Source organism: Chelmon rostratus, chromosome 6 (assembly GCF_017976325.1).
Source record: "Chelmon rostratus isolate fCheRos1 chromosome 6, fCheRos1.pri, whole genome shotgun sequence".
Classification (NCBI taxonomy): Eukaryota; Metazoa; Chordata; class Actinopteri; order Chaetodontiformes; family Chaetodontidae; genus Chelmon; species Chelmon rostratus.
Window position 1 is genome coordinate 28989402 of NC_055663.1, and position 22924 is coordinate 29012325.

Genomic DNA, 22924 nt, shown 5'->3' on the forward strand with positions numbered 1-22924 from the left:
ACAGCGTGTAGAAAATAAAGTGTACCGTGATTTCCAGGTTCTTGTCCACACTGAAGGACCTGAACCATGGGAAGTGGTTGCATTAGTTCTCTCTCGCTCCTCTTCGTCATCTTTTCTGTTGGCAACCAGCAAAACTGGGAATCGCAGCCAAAATCTGGTAGAGAGCCGGTCTCAGCTGGTTAAGCCCCCGATCAGTCCCCTCTTGCTCTCCGTGATCACCTCCGTCCTGCTCGAATGCAGCCAAGCCCGAAAGTGTGATAATGATTTAATCACGTCTCATAAATATCACCTGTTACCCGGCAGTCACCCCCCAGCTGCTCTTCTGCATGATTAAATCTTTATTTTATGATCACGATCATCGTCTGACAAAATCAGCAGAAATACGGGACAATGAGAGAAGCTGCCGTCTGATCAGCCACTTAAATGAGCCATCTCTGACTTTTCTCCCCGTTTACCCCATGAAGACGCCCAGCTGGGGCGTGAACACGTACTTCCTCTCCTGGAAACGATCTGTTTTTAGGTCAGTTTAGGGTGTGGACGAAGGAATTAAATTTAACCAGTTTATAACATCATTGCACGAGTTCATCCATAATCAGTTTGCCGTCCTGGTGGCTTTTAACTACTTTACATTGAAACCACAGAAGTTCTTCCAGGTTTCCTTCCGCTCGCACAGCTTTCAGTTCTCTGTGTGTTCTTCTATCAGCAAAATCTCTGCACACCAGCATGAACAGTCAACATGTGGCGTCTGGAGGGAACTGGGACAAACACGTCAGTTAGGTGTGAAATCGAAAATCACGAGGTTGAAGTCGGCAGAACAACTGAACGAGGAGTGAAAGAAGCGGAATAAATGCGAAGCTGCCGTCAGAGGGAGGATGCAGAGGTAAGAGCAGAGTGAATGTGCACGTTTGGAGGCTTCATCACGCAGATGAACAGACGAGCTGCGGCTCTGAGCGCCCACGCCGTCCGCCAAGGTCTCAGGAAACAATAGATGCAGGAGACGATAACACTCTGACGCCTCGCTCCGCTGTGTTTCAGGGTCACACGCTTCCCATCGGCGTGGCGGATCCATTCGGATCAAACAGGTGGATTCGTGGAGCGTCAGATCTCTTTCTGCTCTGATTTGATCGACAGCCTGGAAATCAAACACCTCAAATGAGTATTTATGGTTTCAAACTCAGCTGAAACAAGCGTCGGTGGTTCTGATGAGGAACCTCTTTCAGCCGTCTCCATCTCACAGCAGGTTCTCTCAGTTTGTTTCTGCTGTGACGTGCTTCCATCAGACCAACACTGATTTAAATCTATCATGGATATTTAAAGTTCTCAGGTGACGAATCCAAAGGATTTTAATCACCTCCTGACTGAAGGTCTTCATGCGTTGGACCTGACACAGAACAAACCCACAGAAAACTAGCAGTCGTTGTGGCTCCGCATCCAGCAGACACAACAATGTGCTCATCACATGACATTCGTCTCTGTGTCCAGCTGATTAATGTCCAGCAGTCGCTCTCCTTTTAGCTCGGGTTTGGTCTCCAACAGTGTCTCTTTGGTTTCCTCACCAGTCAGTCTCAGTCAGTCTGAGGCTGAAACAGACGGGAACTGTGCCGTAAAACTAAAACAAGCCGCTGAAGGAGGCGTTGAAGCTCTGACTCCGCCTGCTGTTCATTTAGATAAAACATTGATCAGTGGAGCCTCCAAACCTAGAGTTCAACCTCTGGGAAGGGTGGGGGGGGGGGGGGGGGGGGGGTGTTCTGCTTAAGTCAAGTTTAAGACCACAAGTGATCTTGAGTTTTCTTCATAAATGAGGCCCCTGATGTAAAGAAAGCCTTGGATAATTAGACCAGATCCGGACTGTGGTGGATCTGAACAGACCCAAACAGGGAGAGGACTCCACTTTTGATGGGCTGGATCTCTGTGGCGTTCTCATGGATCTACAGATGGATCTATCGCTGGATTACTTTAAGAAAGCTGAAAGACGTGATGATCCTCGGGCTCGTTGTGAAGCATCTTTTGCTGATTTCTAACATAATTTATGGACATTTCTTCCTTCACATCAACTATAATAACAATCTTCCTGTCACATTACTCACATCTATCCCTCAGAGCCCCCCCGGGGGTTTGCGCCTCGCGGTCTGAACCTTAGTTAGCAGTTAGTGCTTGTGAGTTTAGAGCAGATTTTCTGTTTGTGGCTCGTCTCGTTGTGTTAAACGACAAAGCCAAGTTACCGTGACGACCGTGTTTGGAAATAATGCAGAGCGAGGATGTAAATTCTGTATCAGCACAGATTCTCTGAAGTGAAGTGAAGTGGGGGGGGTGGAAGGAGCGAGGTGGTGGGGGTGGTGGTGGTGGTGGTGGGAGGGGGGATGGGGGCTCTACACCCTGAGGCGAGCTCTGGTGATTCATCGCCATGCTGATGTGATTTGCGATGCTTTTATTCATGTTGAAGAAGGAAATCGGGGCAGGACAGAATCAAACCAGCGCCCACTCACTTCATTATAAATGTGCTTCCTCCTTGTTGTTGTTGTTGTTCTGCTCTTTAACTCCAATCTGCTCCTCTTCCTCTCGGCTTCAGCAGCTCCAAACTAATCCACGAGTTCGAGACTCCGCTGTGTCCAATGTTAAGTTTGCCCTGCGGCGAGAAATACAGCACAACTGTACAAGAACGAGACAATACGAGAACGTCACGTTCAGGCGGACGAACTGAACATCTGAAGCTTGTTTGTAATGTTCAAACCCTCCAAACACGACACCCTCCAGCATTTCTTTCTCTAAGATTTGATTCCTTACTGTGTTGCAGCCATGAATTAAGTCACTGGTTATACAGAAAGACACATTTTCTCTCGAACCACCTCCTGAATCAGTCCAACAATCAGATGTCAGACCTGTTCTTGGCTTCTTGGATGCATTTTTTATTTATCTTTCTGAAAACCCGGAAGTTCAGTCATAAAAAAATGCTGTTACAAATCAAGAACACTGCAACATGTCGTGTGCAGCATTTATTGAACTTGGCAGCTTCTTTTAGGGATTTTTAGGGTCAGACAGCATGTGACTTTAACTCGGCAGGAGGGATCCAGCCAATATGGCAGCAAGACGTTTGTGTGGTTGTTTTGTGACGAGATGGCGGGGAAACTGCGAGGAGGAGACTCAGACTGAGAGCAAAACAAGCGGCACGCTTTATTTCCTCTGATACAGAAACGAGAACACACCCTGGCTGCATCACATCCACGTCATTCATTTGAAGCCTGTAGCACGCAGGACTCGCGCTACACCTTCAGTGGAAGTTAGCAAAGGCGAGGCTGGATTACCCACAAGGCAAAGCAGCTAACTTCCCCAGAGCCACAGACATGTGGAGATCCAGGTGCTCCACGTGGAAATAAAAACTGTAACAATAAGCACTGTAACAACTGTATTAAGCCCCGCCCCCAAGAAAAATGACAGCATCAGTCATTTCAGCAAATCAAAAATGACCTTTGTTTACTTTCAAGCCTCTAGAAGCTATTATGTCTATATGATGGATGGATGATGAATGATGGATGATGGATGATGGATGGATGGATGGATGATGAATGATGGATGGTTGGATGGATGGATGGCTGGATGATGGATGGATGGATGGATGATGGATGGATGATGGATGATGATGGATGGATGGATGATAGATGGATGATGGATGGCTGGATGATGGATGGATGGATGGATGGATGGGTGGATGGATGATGAATGATGGATGATGGATGGATGATGGATGGATGATGGATGGATGGATGATTGATGGATGGATGATGGCTGGATGATGGATGGATGATGGATGATGGATGGATGGATGGATGATGGATGGATAGATGGATGGATGGATGATGGATGGATGGATGATGGATGGATGATGGATGATGATGGATGGATGGATGATTGATGGATGGCTGGATGATGGATGGATGGATGGGTGGATGGATGATGGATGATGGATGGATGGATGATGGATGGATGATGGATGGATGGATGGATGGATGGATGATGGATGATGATGGATGGATGGATGATGGATGGCTGGATGATGGATGGATGGATGGGTGGATGGATGATGAATGATGGATGATGGATGGATGGATGGATGGATGGATGATGGATGGATGGATGGATGGATGATTGATGGATGGATGATGGCTGGATGATGGATGGATGATGGATGGATGGATGGATGATGACGGATGGATGGATGGATGGATGATGGATGGATAGATGGATGGATGGATGATGGATGGATGATGGATGGATGATGGATGATGATGGATGGATGGATGATAGATGGATGATGGATGGCTGGATGATGGATGGATGGATGGGTGGATGGATGATGAATGATGGATGATGGATGGATGATGGCTGGATGATGGATGGATGATGGATGGATGGATGATGACGGATGGATGGATGGATGGATGGATGATGGATGGATGGATGATGGATGGATGGATGGATGATGGATGGATGGATGGATGGATGGATGATGACGGATGGATGGATGGATGATGGATGGATAGATGGATGGATGGATGGATGGATGATGGATGGATGATGGATGGCTGGATGGATGGATGGATGGATGGAAGATGGATGGATGGATGATGGATGGATGATGGATGGATGGATGATGGATGGATGATGGATGATGATGGATGGATGGATGATAGATGGATGATGGATGGCTGGATGATGGATGGATGGATGGGTGGATGGATGATGAATGATGGATGATGGATGGATGATGGATGGATGATGGATGGATGGATGGATGGATGATTGATGGATGGATGATGGCTGGATGATGGATGGATGATGGATGGATGGATGATGACGGATGGATGGATGGATGATGGATGGATGGATGGATGATGGATGGATGGATGATGGATGATGGATGATGGATGGATGATGGATGGATGGATGGATGATGGATGATGGATGATGGATGATGGATGGATGGATGATGGATGGATAGATGGATGGATGGATGATGGATGGATGATGGATGGATGGATGATGGATGGATGATGGATGATGATGGATGGATGGATGATAGATGGATGATGGATGGCTGGATGATGGATGGATGGATGGGTGGATGGATGATGAATGATGGATGATGGATGGATGGATGGATGGATGATGGATGGATGATGGATGGATGATGGATGGATGGATGATGACGGATGGATGGATGGATGGATGGATGGATGATGGATGGATGGATGATGGATGGATGGATGGATGGATGATGGATGGATGGATGGATGGATGGATGGATGATGACGGATGGATGGATGGATGATGGATGGATAGATGGATGGATGGATGATGGGTGGATGATGGATGGCTGGATGGATGGATGGATGGATGGAAGATGGATGGATGGATGATGGATGGATGATGGATGGATGGATGATGGATGGATGATGGATGATGATGGATGGATGGATGATAGATGGATGATGGATGGCTGGATGATGGATGGATGGATGGGTGGATGGATGATGAATGATGGATGATGGATGGATGATGGATGGATGATGGATGGATGGATGGATGGATGATTGATGGATGGATGATGGCTGGATGATGGATGGATGATGGATGGATGGATGATGACGGATGGATGGATGGATGATGGATGGATGGATGGATGATGGATGGATGATGGATGGATGGATGATGGATGATGGATGATGGATGGATGATGGATGGATGGATGGATGATGGATGATGGATGGATGATGGATGGATGGATGATGGATGATGGATGATGGCTGGATGGATGGATGGGTCAACAAATGTCAGACTTTAACACACGACAGACGCCTTTAAAAGACTCCTGCTGAACTTCCTGGGTCGTTTTTCGTTGTCCCGTCAGTCCCTTTAAACAGCGCGGTGCATGCGTTGAAACAACTGAGGGGGGGGGGCAGCGGTGATGGGTTCAAACGATGCAGGGCTGTTCTCGGCTCGAATGCTAAACAGCTGATCAAAGAAGTGACCTGGAGCAAATTGTTCCAGATGTGTGCATGTGGTAGAGAAGTCACCGAATGGATGTAAAATGAAAACTTCTGACACCTCCTGCAGTATAATCTACTTCAAAATGTTCAAACCCAAAACACAGTTAACCACATTTCATCTCCCCACCCTCACTGGTTCAGAAAGCTGCCTGTCCCGCAGCTCACATCTTCATGTCAACCTGTGAGCTCCGGTTCAGACAGGAGTGATTTATGACGGCGAGCAGGAGGCGTCTAGAAGCCGCTGCTGACACAAACACAGTCTGATCACACAATCACAAAGATATCACTTCCTTTATCACAGTTTTACCACGCAGCCAGGTGGAGGCAGGTGTGATGTAGGTGATCCAGCCATCAGAGACGCCGCAGGAAACGTTTGCCGAGGCCTGAGCCTGTTCTCGTCTTTGTGTTTTTACAGGAAGTGCAGGGACTCCGGTCACCTTTAATGAGAACGGCGACGCTCCCGGACGATACGACATCTTCCAGTATCAGATCAACAACAAGTCGACGGCAGAGTACAAGGTCATCGGACACTGGACCAATCAGCTGCATCTAAACGTAAGGACCAATCATCTCAGTGCGTCTTATCTCATCAGTGCCTGTCAAACAGTGAAGTCATGAGTGAGGGGACACAGATCACCCTGAACGATGATGATGGAATCAGGTTTCACATCCAGCTCAGTTGATCAGCAATCCAAGAGAAGCTGTTACAAAACGTGATGCATTTACTTTTTCAGTTCCACAGAACAATCCCAAGTCAAGGTCCACTGACTCAATGAAACACATTTGTTCCATAAAAGATGGAAATGATTTGTAGGTGTGCAGTCACGTCTGCAGCCCTGCAGCAGTGATTTGTTCTGCACCAAACACATCAGCAGGAGGGAGTTTTCTCAGAGGCAGCAACGCCAAAATTTGTCACTTTTGAAAAAAGCAATGGTGGAACTGCAGAGCTGCCCCCTGCTGGCCGAGAGTCCAATCATGACTGAAAAAAATTCGAACCGCTTAAAGACTTAAGACGCACGTTTTGGTCTCATTTTTCATCATGAAATCAATAAAATAATAAAGAATACGCAACAGACACTTTAAAAATAGTAAACACGGTGACGGTGTTGAGACCCACAATTGCAACTTGACTCTTGATCACCAGCGGGGCAGTTTTGTGAGTCCACCAAGCAGCAACCTCCACGGCTGAAAGTGACGCCAACGTGGAAGTAACAAAAACTGCAGTTCCTCAAGTGGCCACTCGAGGCTCCAAAACCAAGTCAGTCCCCATAGAGCCCCGTAATAAAATATCCAACTTCACAGCAGAAATAAACATGGTGCAGAAAACAGTTTTGGTCTCCGTAGCTAATTTCCCCATTCATGACAACCGTATGAGGGTAAATTTTTATTTAACTCACACGTTTCAATTAACGTTATGCAAAATTATGGGCTGCTTTGGCTGACAGCTAGCTCCTAGGTTTCAGCAACCATGCTGTCACTGAGCTTCACATTGGCTTCTCAGAAACCTGAGAGCGACGGCATGGAGACTCAGCCATGTTTTGTACTGTCTATGAATTCCACTGACACTTGTAGAGTGTGCCTGCAGTCAGTTTAACCCACAGTTAGGTTGGTTAGCAGAGCCTGAAGCATCAGTACTGTTGCTATGGCAACCTGCAGGTGAACTGATGGTCTGATTTAAAGATGCTTTAATGGAGAAGTCATTATATAATTGTAACGATGTTTGTTCAGCTGCTCAGTTTAAAGATGAATCTTGATGAATCTTGGTTCTTCCCCCCTCCCCTCAGATGGAGGCCCTGCAGTGGACCAGCGGCGACTCCTCCCTGCCGGCCTCGGTGTGCAGCCTGCCCTGCCGGACCGGCGAGAGGAAGAAGGTGGTGAAGGGCGTCCCGTGCTGCTGGCACTGCGAGCGCTGCGAGGGTTACCACTTCCAGGCCAGCGAGTTCACCTGCGAGCTCTGCTCCTACGAGAAGAGGCCCGACCGGAACCGCACAGGCTGCCAGCCCATCCCCATCATCAAGCTGGAGTGGCACTCGCCCTGGGCGCTGCTGCCCGTCTTCATCTCCGTACTGGGCATCATCGCCACCACCTTTGTCATCGTCACCTTCGTCCGCTACAACGACACCCCCATTGTTCGCGCGTCCGGGCGGGAAATGAGCTACGTGCTGCTGACAGGCATCTTCCTGTGTTACATCATCACCTTCCCCATGATCGCCGCGCCTGATATTGTCGTCTGCTCCTTCCGCCGCATCTTCCTGGGCCTCGGCATGTGCTTCAGCTACGCCGCGCTGCTCACCAAGACCAACCGCATCCACCGCATCTTTGAGCAGGGCAAGAAGGCCGTGACGGCGCCGCGCTTCATCTCGCCGGCCTCCCAGCTGGTCATCACCTTCTCGCTCATCTCCGTCCAGCTGCTGGGCGTCCTCGTGTGGTTCGCCGCCGACCCGCCGCACACGTTCGTGGACTACGGCGAGCAGCGCACGCAGGATCCCGAAAACGCCCGCGGCGTCCTCAAGTGCGACATCTCCGACCTGTCGCTCATCTGCTCGCTGGGCTACAGCATCCTCTTGATGGTCACATGCACTGTTTACGCCATCAAGACGCGCGGCGTGCCAGAGACCTTCAACGAGGCCAAACCCATTGGATTTACTATGTACACGACCTGCATCATCTGGCTCGCCTTCATCCCCATCTTCTTCGGCACGGCACAGTCGGCGGAGCGCGTGAGTGTCCTCCTCTGATAAATAATGTAACCACATGTTTAATGTAATGTTCAGCCCCCCCAGCAGAGTTTATAAATGGAAACACACACTGTCAGCAGAATCCACACACACACACACACACACACTCGGTGTGTTTCTGTGTGACACTGACCGTGGCGTGTTGAAATCCTGTAAGCTAACAAACGTGCGTCTGTCTGCACATGTTAAAGCTGGAGTTCATACATGTTCTCCCTGACTGATCGATGACTGATCAGTTTCTGATCGCCTCAGGACGAGCCCAGTCTGCTCCACACAAAACTAATTAGAGCAGAATTAAATTTAGCACAGTCAGACAACAGTTTTGGGTCGAGTTTGCTGTGAGCGAGCTGCCAGATGGAGGGTTTTGCTCATTATCATGTCTGTGGGGAAAACGAGAGGACAGGTGGAGTGATTCACTGAGATCTCCTCTAAATATAGTTTATCGTTTTTTTTCTGCTGCTACTGTTCAGCTGCTAAGAATTTGAGGAGAAGTTTGAGATTGAAACCAGGAGCGCTCTGACTGATGAAAGCAACATGGAGCTTAAGTTTAACTGGTTGTGTGAAGGGGCTCTGACTGACTGCAGCGCCCCTCGTTGGCGTCTGGCCGGAGTCTTTGGTTCCGTGCTGTTCGTCCTCCATGCGTCCGTCTCGGGACTGTCAGAATCGCTCATGAAGACGTGACAATGCGTCTGAGTGGGAAACTCAGTGTGCCGTTTGATTGACAGCTGATGCAGCAGCAGCTCGGGGAGACGATCATCACGTCTCCACGGCAGGAACTTAACCTGTAAACTCATCATAAGCTGAGCTTTGAAGGATCTTCTGAGGCGCTGAGGCGAGGTTCCTTCTCCTGGTTCCTCTCATGTGTTATTATAACGCCGACTGTCGGTCCGTCTGTAGGCCGGTTCCACTTTTGGTCCAGACTGAAGCTCCTCAGCAGCTGTTTATTGAGCCCGGTGGACTTTTCCTAAAGCTCCACCTTGATGTTGACGTGCTTGTTTTTCCATTAAACATCTCAACAACTGTTACATGGATTGCCATGAAATGGTAAATGTAGATGTTTGGCAGCAGCTATACGACTTCATCATCATCATCATCATCATCATCATCATCATGTGTCTGTATTTGAACAGAAAAAAACAAAAATTAAAGCCGCAAGTGGCGATAAAGGGCCCTCACACCTATGGCTCGAAGCGTGTCATACTGCCCCCCCCGAGCCCATCATCTTTTCCTATATGGCCAGATCATCGTATTGACCTTCTTTGTTACCGGGCAAACAGATCAGAAGGGATATGAGCTATAAGAGTCTTTGCACAGTGCAGAGACACGAGTGAAGTAAGCGATAGAATAACATTGTTAAAATCAAATTGCAAACTTTCCAACATTTCAATTGGCTGCGGAGGATGCAATGAAAATTTCATTGACATGTGCAATGACAATAAACACTCTTGAATCTTGAATCTTGAATCTTGAGGATGTTTTTGAAGTGCATACCACTATTAGCTTCTAATGAATCCCACCTCACACACACACACACAGAGAGAGAGAGAGATGAAGAAGAAGGAGAAGAACTGTGCAACAGTTCATGCAGTGGCAATACGCTATGCTATATTTTCATTTATAAGACATAGAAATGTTCGTAGTCATAATGGAAACTGGGAAATACTGCACACATTTTTAATATTCTTTTTTCTATTTTCTAAAAAGATACCTAAATTCATCGAGCCGCCATCTTGTTATTTTACGAGATCCCAAAATACCCTCCGCAATTCTTCATCGTCAATGCCTGGAGCTCATGTGGACAAAAAAATAGGCTCATCGGATGTTCGGTGTAGGACAAGTACATCAACTTCCATTGTATGTAAATTTGAAAAAAGTCCAATTATCTCGTGGAACGGGCTCGTTGTCCACGTTGACTTGAACGTCGTGCTCGTCAGTTCATCGTTGGCCTTGAAGACAGCAGTTGACAGAAATCTTGTTCACTTAGAGTCCACTTTGAGCAGCCGCTGGTCTTCATCACCCCAGCCGGTGTGTGTTCGTGTTCAGCTCAGCCTCTGACTGAAACCTCAGACCTCCCCTCCTGTTGTCTCCTCCAGCTCCTCTCCTTCCTCCTGGTGGATCCACGAAGTTCAGGGATTTATGTCAGTTTATCACTCAAGTAAAGTTTCTGAGCCTTTTTTGCTCCTGTCACATTTTCACTCACTGTGGACTCATTTCACTGCAGTCGTGTACCTCTGTGGAAACAGCTCGATGGTGGCTACAAGTAGGGAGAGCTCAAAAATGTCTCTTGTGCAGTATTGACAACTGTTTTCAACTGAAAAATTAGTTCTTAAAAAGTAGTTACATATGGGGGTCTATGGGGACTGACTCCCTTTCGTCGCCAGCTTCATGTGGTCATTTAAAGAACTGCAGATTCGACTTCATTCTTCAGCCCCAGAGGTTTTGTGTTACCTGAGCCACGGAGAGGAGGAAAGGGGGCATTGAAAAGCCCCAAAAACCTCTTAAATGGACGTTTTAGTTTCAGTTATTCTGTTAGAAAGTCTGAAGAGGTCTGAGCAACAGAAAATATCAAGTTCCAGTTATCAGATAGGGACGAGAAGCAGCCGACTGCAGCTTCAGGTTTATTTGTGCTATTTTTTCCCTGAGAAATGACAGAAGCAGCAGATTTAGACTGAGCGATCACACATGCTCAGATGAAGATTACATCACTGTCCCCAAACAGACTGAGGTGTCACATCAAGCAGCTGGTGCCCCCCCCCCCCAGAGGCTTTAGGCAGGAACTACTTCTTCTGCAACAAATCTCAGGTTTCCACTGAAAAAAAGAGATTAAACAGAGAGAAAAGAAATGTGTTTTATATTTTTCTGCAGTCACACAGCAGGCAGAGTGTTTGTTCTCAGACTTTGGAGCATCCACACTGTTAATTATGGAGAGAAATGCAGCAAAAAAAAAAAAAAAACGGCTTCATTATTTACTGAACAGTGCTTCGTCTGCTGTTCCACTCTTCATCAGCCTGTTAGACTGTCTGCACCCTCCATCAATCCCAGCCGTCTGGGGCGGTGCGTAGTGCAGGATGCAGCGACGGTGCTCCTGCTGAACAGTGTTTGTGTCAGCGGACTTGCTTCTTTTGGTGGAATATTTGCACATGGGGGGTTGAGCTCTGACAATAAAACGTCTAAATCCCAGCAAAGGAAAAGCTAACAGCTGCTCGCGTGTTGATGTTCGTACTGTTTGCCGCCATTGGCCACCTGAAATAGGCGACCACGGCAGGCTCATATCCGGTCTACATCCATCGACCTGCTGCTGCAGCTCCAGCTGAGCAGTCCCACCTGCTGTGAACATGTGAATAATGTGACAGGTTTCAATCAGACCAATCCTTCAGCTGTGCTGCTCCCTCGATACAGACGATCTGTGCATGACAGCGACCGCTGGAGATGAACACATCTCAGATTTTTAGGATTCAGAGTTGAGGTTAAAAAGGTGTGACCTCGCTAAAAGACCCTGAAGTATCGGTTAAAATGTCAGCTGGAGTATCGGCACTGAACAAGGGTTAGGGTTAGGGTTGTTTGACTTTGTGACTCGTCCCTGAACGTTCCTCCTGTGTGGACATCAGGTGCAGGATTTTCCTCACCTGGCTGTGGGTTCCTCAACCTACCAGGCACATGAGTCTGCCTTATATCTCCTGAAATCCTCATGAAAGCGCCCGTGGGTCCTCCTCCAGAAAACATACAGGTATTTCTAGACAGACCACCTCGAGATGAGTTAGCTTCAGGGTGAAAACCAAGAAAGCATCAAGAGCAGTGTTTATGTCGGTGGATCAGGTGGAAATGGTTACTCGAAAAAGTGACAAATCAGTTGATGTAGCTGCAAAATAAAAGTTTTTACAATTAGAAATAAACATTTTGGATGCATTTGCTCCACTGATCCCAACAATATGGAAGCGGGGGGGATCTGCACATCGAGATGAGAAAACCACATGAAACTGAACAGCTGGAGACTTTGTTCAGTTTGTTTACGAGCAGAAATCAAAGGTAAGAAAAGACTGAAGTCATGTTGGAGTCGCTCTCAGAGCTGAATGTCAACAGGCAGATAACAGACTTTATTCAGGGCCGTGAATACGTGGGGAGTCAGAGGTCAGCCTGTTCATTTAGTGAGGGATCAGTGCTGCTGATCCACGGTCAGTTTGGCCTTTTCAGCCCTTCTGTCTCCCACTCAGCTGCTCAAAGAGCCTCAGCCAGCTTCAGTTTAACGTCCTCCAACAAGATGTGCAGCTGCTGCACTCAAACGCCCGGAAAGAGGCCGAAGATCCAAACGTGAAGCTGCTGTCAGTGCGTTCACGTGTTGTTCAGGATCCAGATGAAATATCCAGACACAGACGACACGTTGATACCAGCTGTAACGTGTCTCAGGGAGAAACAAACAGTCATCGTGCTTCCAAACTTCTTCCTCTTTCCTCTCAGCACCCGGAGCTCCTCGTCTCTCTGCCGGGCTCCTCCAGATTTATTTGACTGCTTTCTTCATCTATCAACAGAAAAGCTTCACTCCGCAGTGCCGTACATCCTCTTCGCAGAAAAATCATTTCCTGGAGTTTCATCATCATCATTTCTCTAACACACAGTGATTGCGAAGCTGAAGGTAGAACCGGTGCTTTGTCAGCAGGAGCTCTGCTCGCTGCCGTCCCGGCTCGGAAAGAAGACGAACGTTTGCAGCTGAACGTCGGTTCTGAGACTGAACTTCTGTTTTGAATTGATCAGATGTGAGCTGAGTGTTTGAGACGATTAGAAGATCGATGTTGAGTCGAGCGTTTCTTCCCTCTGATCACAACCACCCCTAAAAATGCAGGTGTAGTGATTCCAGGACCCCCGGTTCACCGTGGGGTCTCCTTCACACCTTGTTCTCACACCTTGTTCTCACCTTCTCACTGATTGATTGTTATTGATATTAAAGAGGTTATTGATTACCAGTGAATGGAATCATTTTCATTGGTTTGATTGGGTTCAAACACGCAGCCATACGTACTTCTCTCGTAAAAAGGAGAAATCTAGAAGTTATTTAAGGACTTTTATGGAAAGTTTCAGAAAACAGAAACAACAGGAATAATTCCTGGTGTTCCTGCTGATGCTCAGATCAGTTTATTCACTTTTACATAAAAGATGTGAACATGTCCTTCATCGCTGGGACCAGCATGCGGCTCTATTATATGTCACCTCTCTCGCTGCTGTCCTGAGGTCCAGGGGAAAGGTGGGGGTCTCTACCTGTTCTGAAAGACCACACTGGGAGGTGGAGTCTCCCTGATCCTCCCTCCCACAGCTCTGTGTCTTTGAAAATTTCCATGAGAAGATTGAGACGTATTCAAACCACGCGTCCTTTCACACCCCCGTGCAGCGGGCTAATCGCTGCACGCAGTGGATCTGTTCCCGCCTTCAGGAAGGTGTGAGGGAGTCACCTTCGAGGCTTTAGCTGTCAGTGTTTTACTGTCCCTGTTTTTCCTCTAGCTGTGCTCTCTGAGAGCTCTGTTTGATCGTCTGATGTCGTGTTGATGGATTATTACCTCAAACACGAGGGATCCGGCATCTTTAGTGATGAGTGTGTTCAGGTGTGCCGTCGCAGGTGCTTTGGCTGTGATGAAAGATGCTGTTTGAGGGTGTTATTGCAGTTATTGCAGAGTATATTCATGTTTAAGTCAGAAGAGGAACATCATTTGAACTTCACTTGTATCAGCAGCTGTTAGCGGGCCTCTGAGATCAGGTCTCAGGTCTCAGTCGCTGTAAACCTCCTCCTCTCCTCTCCGTCACTTGGTGGGAGCGAGAACGACTTAATAAAGGTCTCCATTGAATTGGCTTATTAAACACTGCTGTGAAACATTTATCGATCCTCGTCCCACACGCTCCTCGTCCTCCTGCCGATCTTCATTTGTCCTCGAAGTTTTCAGGAGTTTGTACGTTGCAGTCGATGAAGATGACAGCGGAGGGTTTCTGTCAGTGTAATTAACTCTTCGTGCGCTCATCTGTCACCTCGTCAGACGCTCACCACTTCATTTATCAAGCCCAAAGTCTATTTGTGGAGTGAGAACTTCAGCGTGTGATTTTCACGCTTGATAAAATATTCACTGTCACTGGTTTGATCACAGTCAGATGAATCTTTGGCAGATTTAAACTGACAAACACAGTGAAGACTCTGTCTCTGCTGGCCTCTGTGACCATGAAATACAGGTCTACTCATTCTGGACCCAATCCAAAGGCGACCTGTGGAAAACTTACCCGACCCTGGCGTTCAGAAATTACTCTCCATATTAAACGTGGTGAACCGCAGCTAACCGGCTGATGTTTTAGGTCAGATGGTGAATCTGGAGCGGGACGCTCACACTTACAGCCGCAGCAGCGCTCACTGCGTGTCGGCTACAGCCGGAGCCACAGAATGAATAATAAGCACATCAGAGAGGCCGGGCCCTGAACGCAGCGCCGGCTGCCCAGGGAGGCGTTCACTTCACAGGTAGAGAGAGAGGAGTCAGAGCCGCTGGGAGAGAGTCACGCTGCCTCCATACATAATGAACCGGCCTTTGATATTCAGGCGGAGGATCCCGGAGAAGATTAACATGCAGCCTCCACCCACAGCCGCTCCTCCGGGGAATCCAGCTCCTCTGACCTCAACTGATGAGCTACTTTATCATATTAATGTGCTAACGGTGCTATTATTAGTGTTATTATCAGCGTCTGCAGCCAGGATCTATTTGAGAGAATAAAAATCACACAGAAATGTGCTTCACTCCTCTCTGACACCTGTAGGTTTTATCTCCAGATGTGATAATCGAAGGTTTGACCAACCACATGTCACAGCGCGGTGAGTCCCCGCCTGACACCACACAGATGTAAAAGGAACAGAACGATCCTTTCAGGTGGACTCTGCCAGTAATCAGAGTACTGAATGTAAACGTGGATCAGGACGCTGACTCTAAACCTCATCTTTGAGCTCAGTGCACCGTCTCTTTGGACTCATTCACAGTTCACAAATAAAGTTTGAGGATTTCTGACACTGTTGGACTGTCAGGCTCAAATCTTCAGTCAGACCGGGTGGAGGACCGGGTGGGGGTGGACTGGTTGGCTTATCTTTTTTGACTTTAAGCTGAAATGTTTTAGACCGGCCTGCATCACGTTAACAGCTGTATTTTGATGGACAGCTCAGCAGATTATGTTCTAGATGTGATTCTATAGAAAAGTAAAAAGCTGGTTTGTGATGTCGGAGCTGTGAGCACTCCTCTGCTGATGAACGCCATGCAAACGTTCCTGCTCTCTGCACTTTTCATTAAGGACCAATCACAGCGCTGAAAGGTGGAGAAACGCCGGAGACGACCCCTCGCTGTAAAAATAACTTTACTACATCCACAGCCTGCGCTACGTGTTTCGTTATGTGCAGCACTTTATTCTCCCCCCTCCCTCAACACGCCGGGCTAAGTTCTGCTCTGTGACGTTAAAATAACTGTTCTGAGGACCAGAAACATTCAGGGGGGGGCTTCAGGACCCAGAGGAGGGAGGTTTTTTTTGAATGATGCACATCTGGGGATGCACATGAGGGGAACTAATCAGCCTTCTTTCAGCTTGGCATCAGTTATAAATAAGAGGGGGGTAGTTTGCCAGACAGTCTTTCACCTCTGGTTACCGTGGTAACAGCAGGTGCAGGGGGGTGTTTCTGTTACCAGTGCAGCCAAACAAACTCAGGTGGTTTAAAAAAGACGTCAATCAAAAATAATTGCAACTGCAATTAAATTGATGCCTGAAATGACAGTTAATTATGACAGAATTTAAAAAAATCAATGAATACAAAACGATGGAAATTATTATTACAGTCAGATTTATGTGAGGAAAAAAGGAATAGAAGGTTAAATTTAAATTACCATTGATATATACAGAAATCCATTTCAACACACGGGAATGAAAGATAAAAATAAAGTCATTAATAATAATCTTCACCATATTACAAATACAAAAAAAACTCTCAATAAACTAAAAGCAGGAATCATAAATGTGCTGAGTCATGGCTGCAGCTGAGAGAGAAGTCTGTTTATTCTGGATATCAAAGTATTAAGATGCTCCTTTATGTAAACATTATTCTACGAAGGGCTCGTCTTTACTCCACGAGTCTCGGCCCGGACCGACAGAGTCGACCATGAACGTGATGAAGCTCGCTGAGATGTTTTCTGGGTGATGAACAACATAAAAACCTGCTGTCGCTGCCTTTTCAATGCTACCAGTTTATCCTGCTTCTCCGTCGTTTGCGTGAGCAGCAGTTAGCTTTGCTCCGCTGCTCGTCTTCTTCACGAGCCTCAGACTTGTGGAGAGAACGTCAATACTAACCGCAGTGTAACTGCCCGTCGTCCATTACTGTCGTCTTTTTAATCCTGTGTGAGGGGAAAGGTGTCCACGGGCCAAATGAAGAGAAAATATCAGCAGTTGACAGCAGGTGAACAGGAATGTACTAAATGCTAATGTCAACACAGAGCGAAGCTTCTCCAGTCTGAATCTGATAGGAATTACACATCAGAGCGCCTCCGACTGGACTTACTGGTGAATAAGTCCAGCTGGAGTTTTGTTCTTTCGGTTGCACTAACACTGCCACGGTTGGTGCTTTAAATCCCCTCATCTTGAACTGGTCCTTCATGACCCGTGCTCTGCACGCCGTTTTTTTGTTAAGTTTCCCCTTGTGTGTTGTCTTTGCCTGGTTTTTGTCACATCCTGTTTTATTTTGAAGGCCTTTGTTATGTTTCTTGGTTGACTTTACTTCCTGTGTGTTCCCTCCCCTGTGATTGTCTGATGTGTGTCACCTGTGTGTCATTAGTGATCCCTCCTTGTGTATTTAAGTCTGTGTCTTACCCCCTGTCCTTGTTGGGTCGTTGTCTGTGCTACCTTGTTGTCTTGTCTTTTCGGTGTGTGGGTAAGACGGACGGGAGGCTGGAAGGCGGGTTGGCGTGGCATCAGAAGTGGGGCAGGCGTTAAGCTGAGTCAAAAGGCAAAACTCTCTGTGTAACAGACAGTGTCTATCTCAACCCTCACGTATGGCCATGAGCTTAAGGTAACAACCAACAGATCGAGACTGCACACACAGGAAGGTGGGCCGCAGGGTGGCCGGACCACCTTGATGCCAACTCATACAGATAACAACTTGACAAGAGTCACTGCAGGTTGACGTGCGTCAGCTTGTTCCCATCACTTACACATCACTGTCTCCACTGGTGTGACACTCTGCAGCTTTTCTCGAACTAGAACCGCCTCTCAAGTGGAGTGGAGTCGGACAGGACGTTCATGGACGCCGTCTGGACGGTACAGCTGAGTATTAAAACCTCATGAGTGAGAGCTGGGGGACAGTTAAGGATTTGGGGAAGTTTTTGCTCTGTTTCCTCTCTTTCTGCAAAGACAGGTTAGTATCTAGAAGCAGTACCTCCAGCTTGGTCAAACAATTAAAATAACTGACAATATTTGTGGGTGGGAAGCCAGTGAGGGAGCGAGTAGTTAAAAGAGGAAGCTGCACAAAGTGATTTTTGTAAATTTCGCTGGAGCTCATTTGAATGCAGAGATTTGCAGGGCGTCGCTGTGTTTTTTTTTTCCTACAACTTGATGAAACTGCAGTTTGAGGGCGTTTAAGGAACTTTAGCTTCACTCCAACAACTAGCAGATGGGTCACATTAAAACTAGTAAAAGTACAGTTTGTACTGTTGTTTGAGAGAAAGGGACAAACTGAAGAAAGAGAAACTCGTCCAGTAACACAGGAAAGAGTCAGTGTGGATGTGTCGGTCACAGCTGGATTTGGGCTCTAAAACTTCAGGGTCACAGTCAGTTTAGATCGACGCCCTGCAGTCATCTTGGTGATAGTTTACCAGCCGATTGATATCTTCCATGTAAAATAACTTAAAAATATCTAAATTCCACTGAATATACTTGTGTTATGTGATCCAGCCACCTGGTCTCTTCCGTCCTGCCGCCTGCTGTGGACTTTCCAGTTTCACTCGGCTGGTCTCAGATCAGACTCCCACAGTCCTGAGCTTTAAACCGGCTCTGCTTTGATCGGGCAGGAAGGTGGCGTCCAGGTCACGGAGACAGAGAGCTGCACGGTCACAGGATTCAGCCTCCATTAACCTCTCCCACCTTCATAAACTTCTCCTTTCGGAGGATTTAAAGTTTGATGATTCTTCACTTAGTGAAACCGAAGACTTCATTTCATGAGATGGAAATATTGTAGCTGGTGTGTGCAGCATGTCTCCAACATAAATAATAATAATCCACCTCTTTACTGTCCTTGTTTGCTCAATATGTACAAAACCATCTTTCTGAATTGAAGCTGGTTCCAGATTTGTAAGAACTGAGGAAATTTCTAGAAATATTCTTTTCAGTTCCACTTTGGAGCTGTCATGGCACCGTCTCCTCCAATATATATATATATGGATTTTATCAACATGCATACACTGTGCTTATTGTTATTATTTCAACCATCTCACACAACGGGAATCTGTGCTAAAACCAAAGTAATGGCTGTGCAAGGAACAAGCTCCCACATAGGAAATATTATACCTGCACAACATACAGCTGAGGCTCATGGGAAAGTCAGTACGACCAATGTCAAACCAGGCATCGGTCGTTTAAAAGTTTGGACGTGAAGACGGTGCTCGATGAAAAGTGATTTCAGTTCATTCTTGTTTCTGTCAAACGTCCTGATGGTGCCTGATGAAAAGCCCGGGGGTCACCAAGGTGTAACTGCACATGCACATTCTCAGCTCATCCACTCCCTGACGTTAGCATGCTAAGCTAATAAGTATTAAAGGACCAACAACACTTTGCTGAAACACGCTTTCAGACTCCTCTGACCTTCACACTCTTCGTCACCGTGGCTCTGTATTAACAGCTTGTGTCGGTGAGACATAAATCACTTCAGAGCGTGTTTTTTCTCTCAGGCCCACAAACGAGTTTATGCTTCGCTGTCTGTCATACATTTTCATAATGATTCCTTGATGTGTCGCCGGAAACACCGCCGTCGTTGTTTCGGGCTCTTGGGGGGAAACTCGCCATCTGTCGTCGCGTTTCCTTCCTTCCTCTCTTTCCCGTCCTGGCGGCTGAGCCGAGCCCCGTCGAGGATTCCCCGCTGTCGGTTTGCCGCTCAGTCGGAGGACCATTAACCCCGGCTTTGACTTATGTGAGGCGGTTGCCATAGTGACGTGGTCTGAGCAACGGTGGCGGCAGGTGGTGTGTGGGAGCGTGTGCACAGGTGTGTTGTGACAGATGCTGGAGGGCGAGCAGAGGAAACACGGGTTTGTGCTGCCTGGTTGAGCGCGTGTGTGGTTGAGCGAGCTCGAATCTCCGATAACTCAGCCGAGTCGATGGTTCTTCCTGCTGCAGCAGAAGGTTGTTTTTCACCACAAAACGAGATTCGTCAGCACCAACGGTGACGACGAGAGAGAATAAAACGATGCCAGTGCTTCCTGTTACGACTGAAAGCACCAGATCCTCTCTGCCTTTTAACCTCAACCTCCACGTGGACGCAGCAGCGTCTTGTTGTGGCTCCGCCCCTTGCTAACTGATAAACGACATGAAATAAATATTTACTGCATAAATTGTTTAATGCATTAGTTTCTCATTAGTTATTGAACTCAAACAGCAGAAATTGTTTTTCTTTTATGTCCTGTGAAGCAGCAGAAGCAATGTTTTCCACATCTAATAATCATCAATCATTATGTCAGACGGCATTCTTCCATTAAAACCAGTAAAGTACAAACACAAAGAATCCGTCACCACATCGCTCAGAAACAAACTGCGAACATCTTTTAAGTTCATCTCCGCTGGACATGAGTGTTCAGGACTGAAATCTAGGATACGTGCATCTCTTGAAAGATAAGATAAGATAAGATAAGATATACCTTTATTGTCCCTGTGGGGAAATTTTTCTTGGACTCCGTCCAGCTGCAGTTTACAGATGTAAACAGAAAAGAGAGAAACAAACAAGAAAGTACAGTAACGACATACTACACAGAAGTAAATATATATATATATATATAAACAAGTATATTAAAAATATATAAATACACACATATGCATATACATACATACATATACACACCTATATACAAGAGAGATATAAACAGATTATTATATTGCACAGATAGGAGATTATTGCTCCATGTATCTTATTGCAGAGGTCCTGTTGGTTGTTTAGCAGTCTGATGGATGTTGGCAGGAATGAGTTCTTGTAGCGGTTCAGTCTGGTTCTGGGGGCCCTGAGTCTCCTGTCAGAAGGTAGGAGCTGGAACTCATGGTGTAAAATGTGAGTCGGGTCAGACACAGTTTTCTGTGCCAGTCTGGTGACGGACTGCTCATAAAGCAGCTGGAGGGGAGGATGATTCCTGACCCCTATAATCTTCACAGTGATCCGCACCAGACTGGCAATCTGTGACATCGACTGCACGGTCAGGTCGCCGTACCGGGCCGCGATGCCGTATCTGATGATACTTTCCAGTGCAGCCCGGTAGAAGAGCAACATGATCCTCTGCTCCACTCCGCAGACCCTCAGTCTGCGTAGAAAGAGACGCTGTTGGAGTTTGGAGCAGAGGCAGAGGTACACGTTACCTTCCAGCTGAGTGTGTCAGCGTGGACCCCCAGACACCTGCATGAACCCACCTGACTGATGTGTTGGTTCTTAATGACGACTGGCCTGTGGTCCCCGACGGACTTTGGGTCAAATATCATCTCCTCTGTCTTTCCCACAAACATCTGGAATACTTTAATGACAGTCCAGTCATCAAAGGGCTTTGAATGCTGTTAAATATCGTGCTTTACACCTGAGAGATGCTAAATCATGAAACAGAGGAAAAGGATGCTCATCTGACGGATAACTTAGCTGCTTCTGCACCTCTGTACCAGCAGTGAAGTCAACAGAACATCACTGTCAATGTTTAATGGTCTGGTTTTATCAATAAACACTGTTTAAACTGTTACTTAGCCAAAGTGGTTACTAGTGGTAACGTGTCATATTGCATCTCATTTACTCTATTTACCTGTGTGACGAGATTGTAGTCGTATGCAGGTTGTTGTACGTTGCTGGTAGCTGTGATGGTGGAGAAACGCTCTGCTGGTACAGAATAAAAACACACATCAGCAGGTGGAAGATGCAGTTTCACTCCACTGCTGTGAAAATCAACCTGCAGAGACACAATCCATTCCAATCAATAGTCTAATACGTTAATCATCATGTTAATCGACATTTTAGCTTAAAAAAACTCAGACATTGCTGTTGTGCTTCTTGTGTACACTGATACTTTTGTTTAGTCCGGTCAGAGTTCAGGTTCAGTGTGTGACTGTGGACCAGGTCTGCAAGTGCCTCTTTCTGTCAGTAAAGACACATAGTTAAGAGCCTTCACAGTACGCTGCTGCCAAAGATAAACACACACACAATCAATAGTCCTATATTGGCTCACAAACGCAGCACAGAGCCTAATGATGCGTTCAGGGTCATCTGTCAAACTGCGATGAGGAGAGAAAGGCCTGTTGTTTCTTTGCTCTGCTGTTAATCCTGTTTAAAGAGACACAGATTATTAGTTAATCATCCAGCTGCTCACATGATTGTGCTCCAGCAGTTGCAGTGAAAACATTTATGCAGTGCACAGCTAATGAGACGAGAGGAAGTCCAACTACAAGAGCCCTTAAATTCACTGTTACTGTTTAAATGTTATAAAATCTTAATTTTCATGAGATTTTTTTCCAATGTACAATTTTTGTACTTACATTTCACTTTGTTTAATTTACCTCCACTGCAGACAGAAGAAGGCCTTCATTTGGAAGAGACTTATGTTAGAGACAGGCCTTTATTTCTTATTTCCCCTAGTTGATATTGATCATCGTGTAGAGTTTGTGTCTCCAAATCATCCAAAAGAAAAAAGCCTTGTGACTGATGACTGCCAGGGAAACTTCCTGCAGATGTTTCACATTAAAAGTCTTCCAGAGGCTCAAAGGGCAGAATCTAAATCCCTCCCTTTCCTGGCTTTTAATGTGAAAAATCAGTGTCGACTTCCAGCAGCAGCAGTGGTCAAACAAACGGCAGAGAAAAAACTGATCCAAACACATCTGTTACATCACCACAACACAAGAGGGAACTTAAGCCCAATCGTCACC

The 22924-nt window shown here is 46.6% G+C and overlaps 1 protein-coding gene across 1 annotated transcript in view; it reads left to right on the forward strand.

Moving 5' to 3' along the window:
• LOC121607607 (metabotropic glutamate receptor 8-like) overlaps positions 1 to 22924 on the forward strand; it is a 110102-nt gene that overhangs the window by 81708 nt on the left and 5470 nt on the right. Inside the window, exons 7-8 of the mRNA XM_041938512.1 lie at positions 6460 to 6599; positions 7829 to 8764. Coding sequence (XP_041794446.1) covers positions 6460 to 6599; positions 7829 to 8764 — 1076 coding nt within the window. The remainder of the gene's footprint in view (positions 1 to 6459; positions 6600 to 7828; positions 8765 to 22924) is intronic.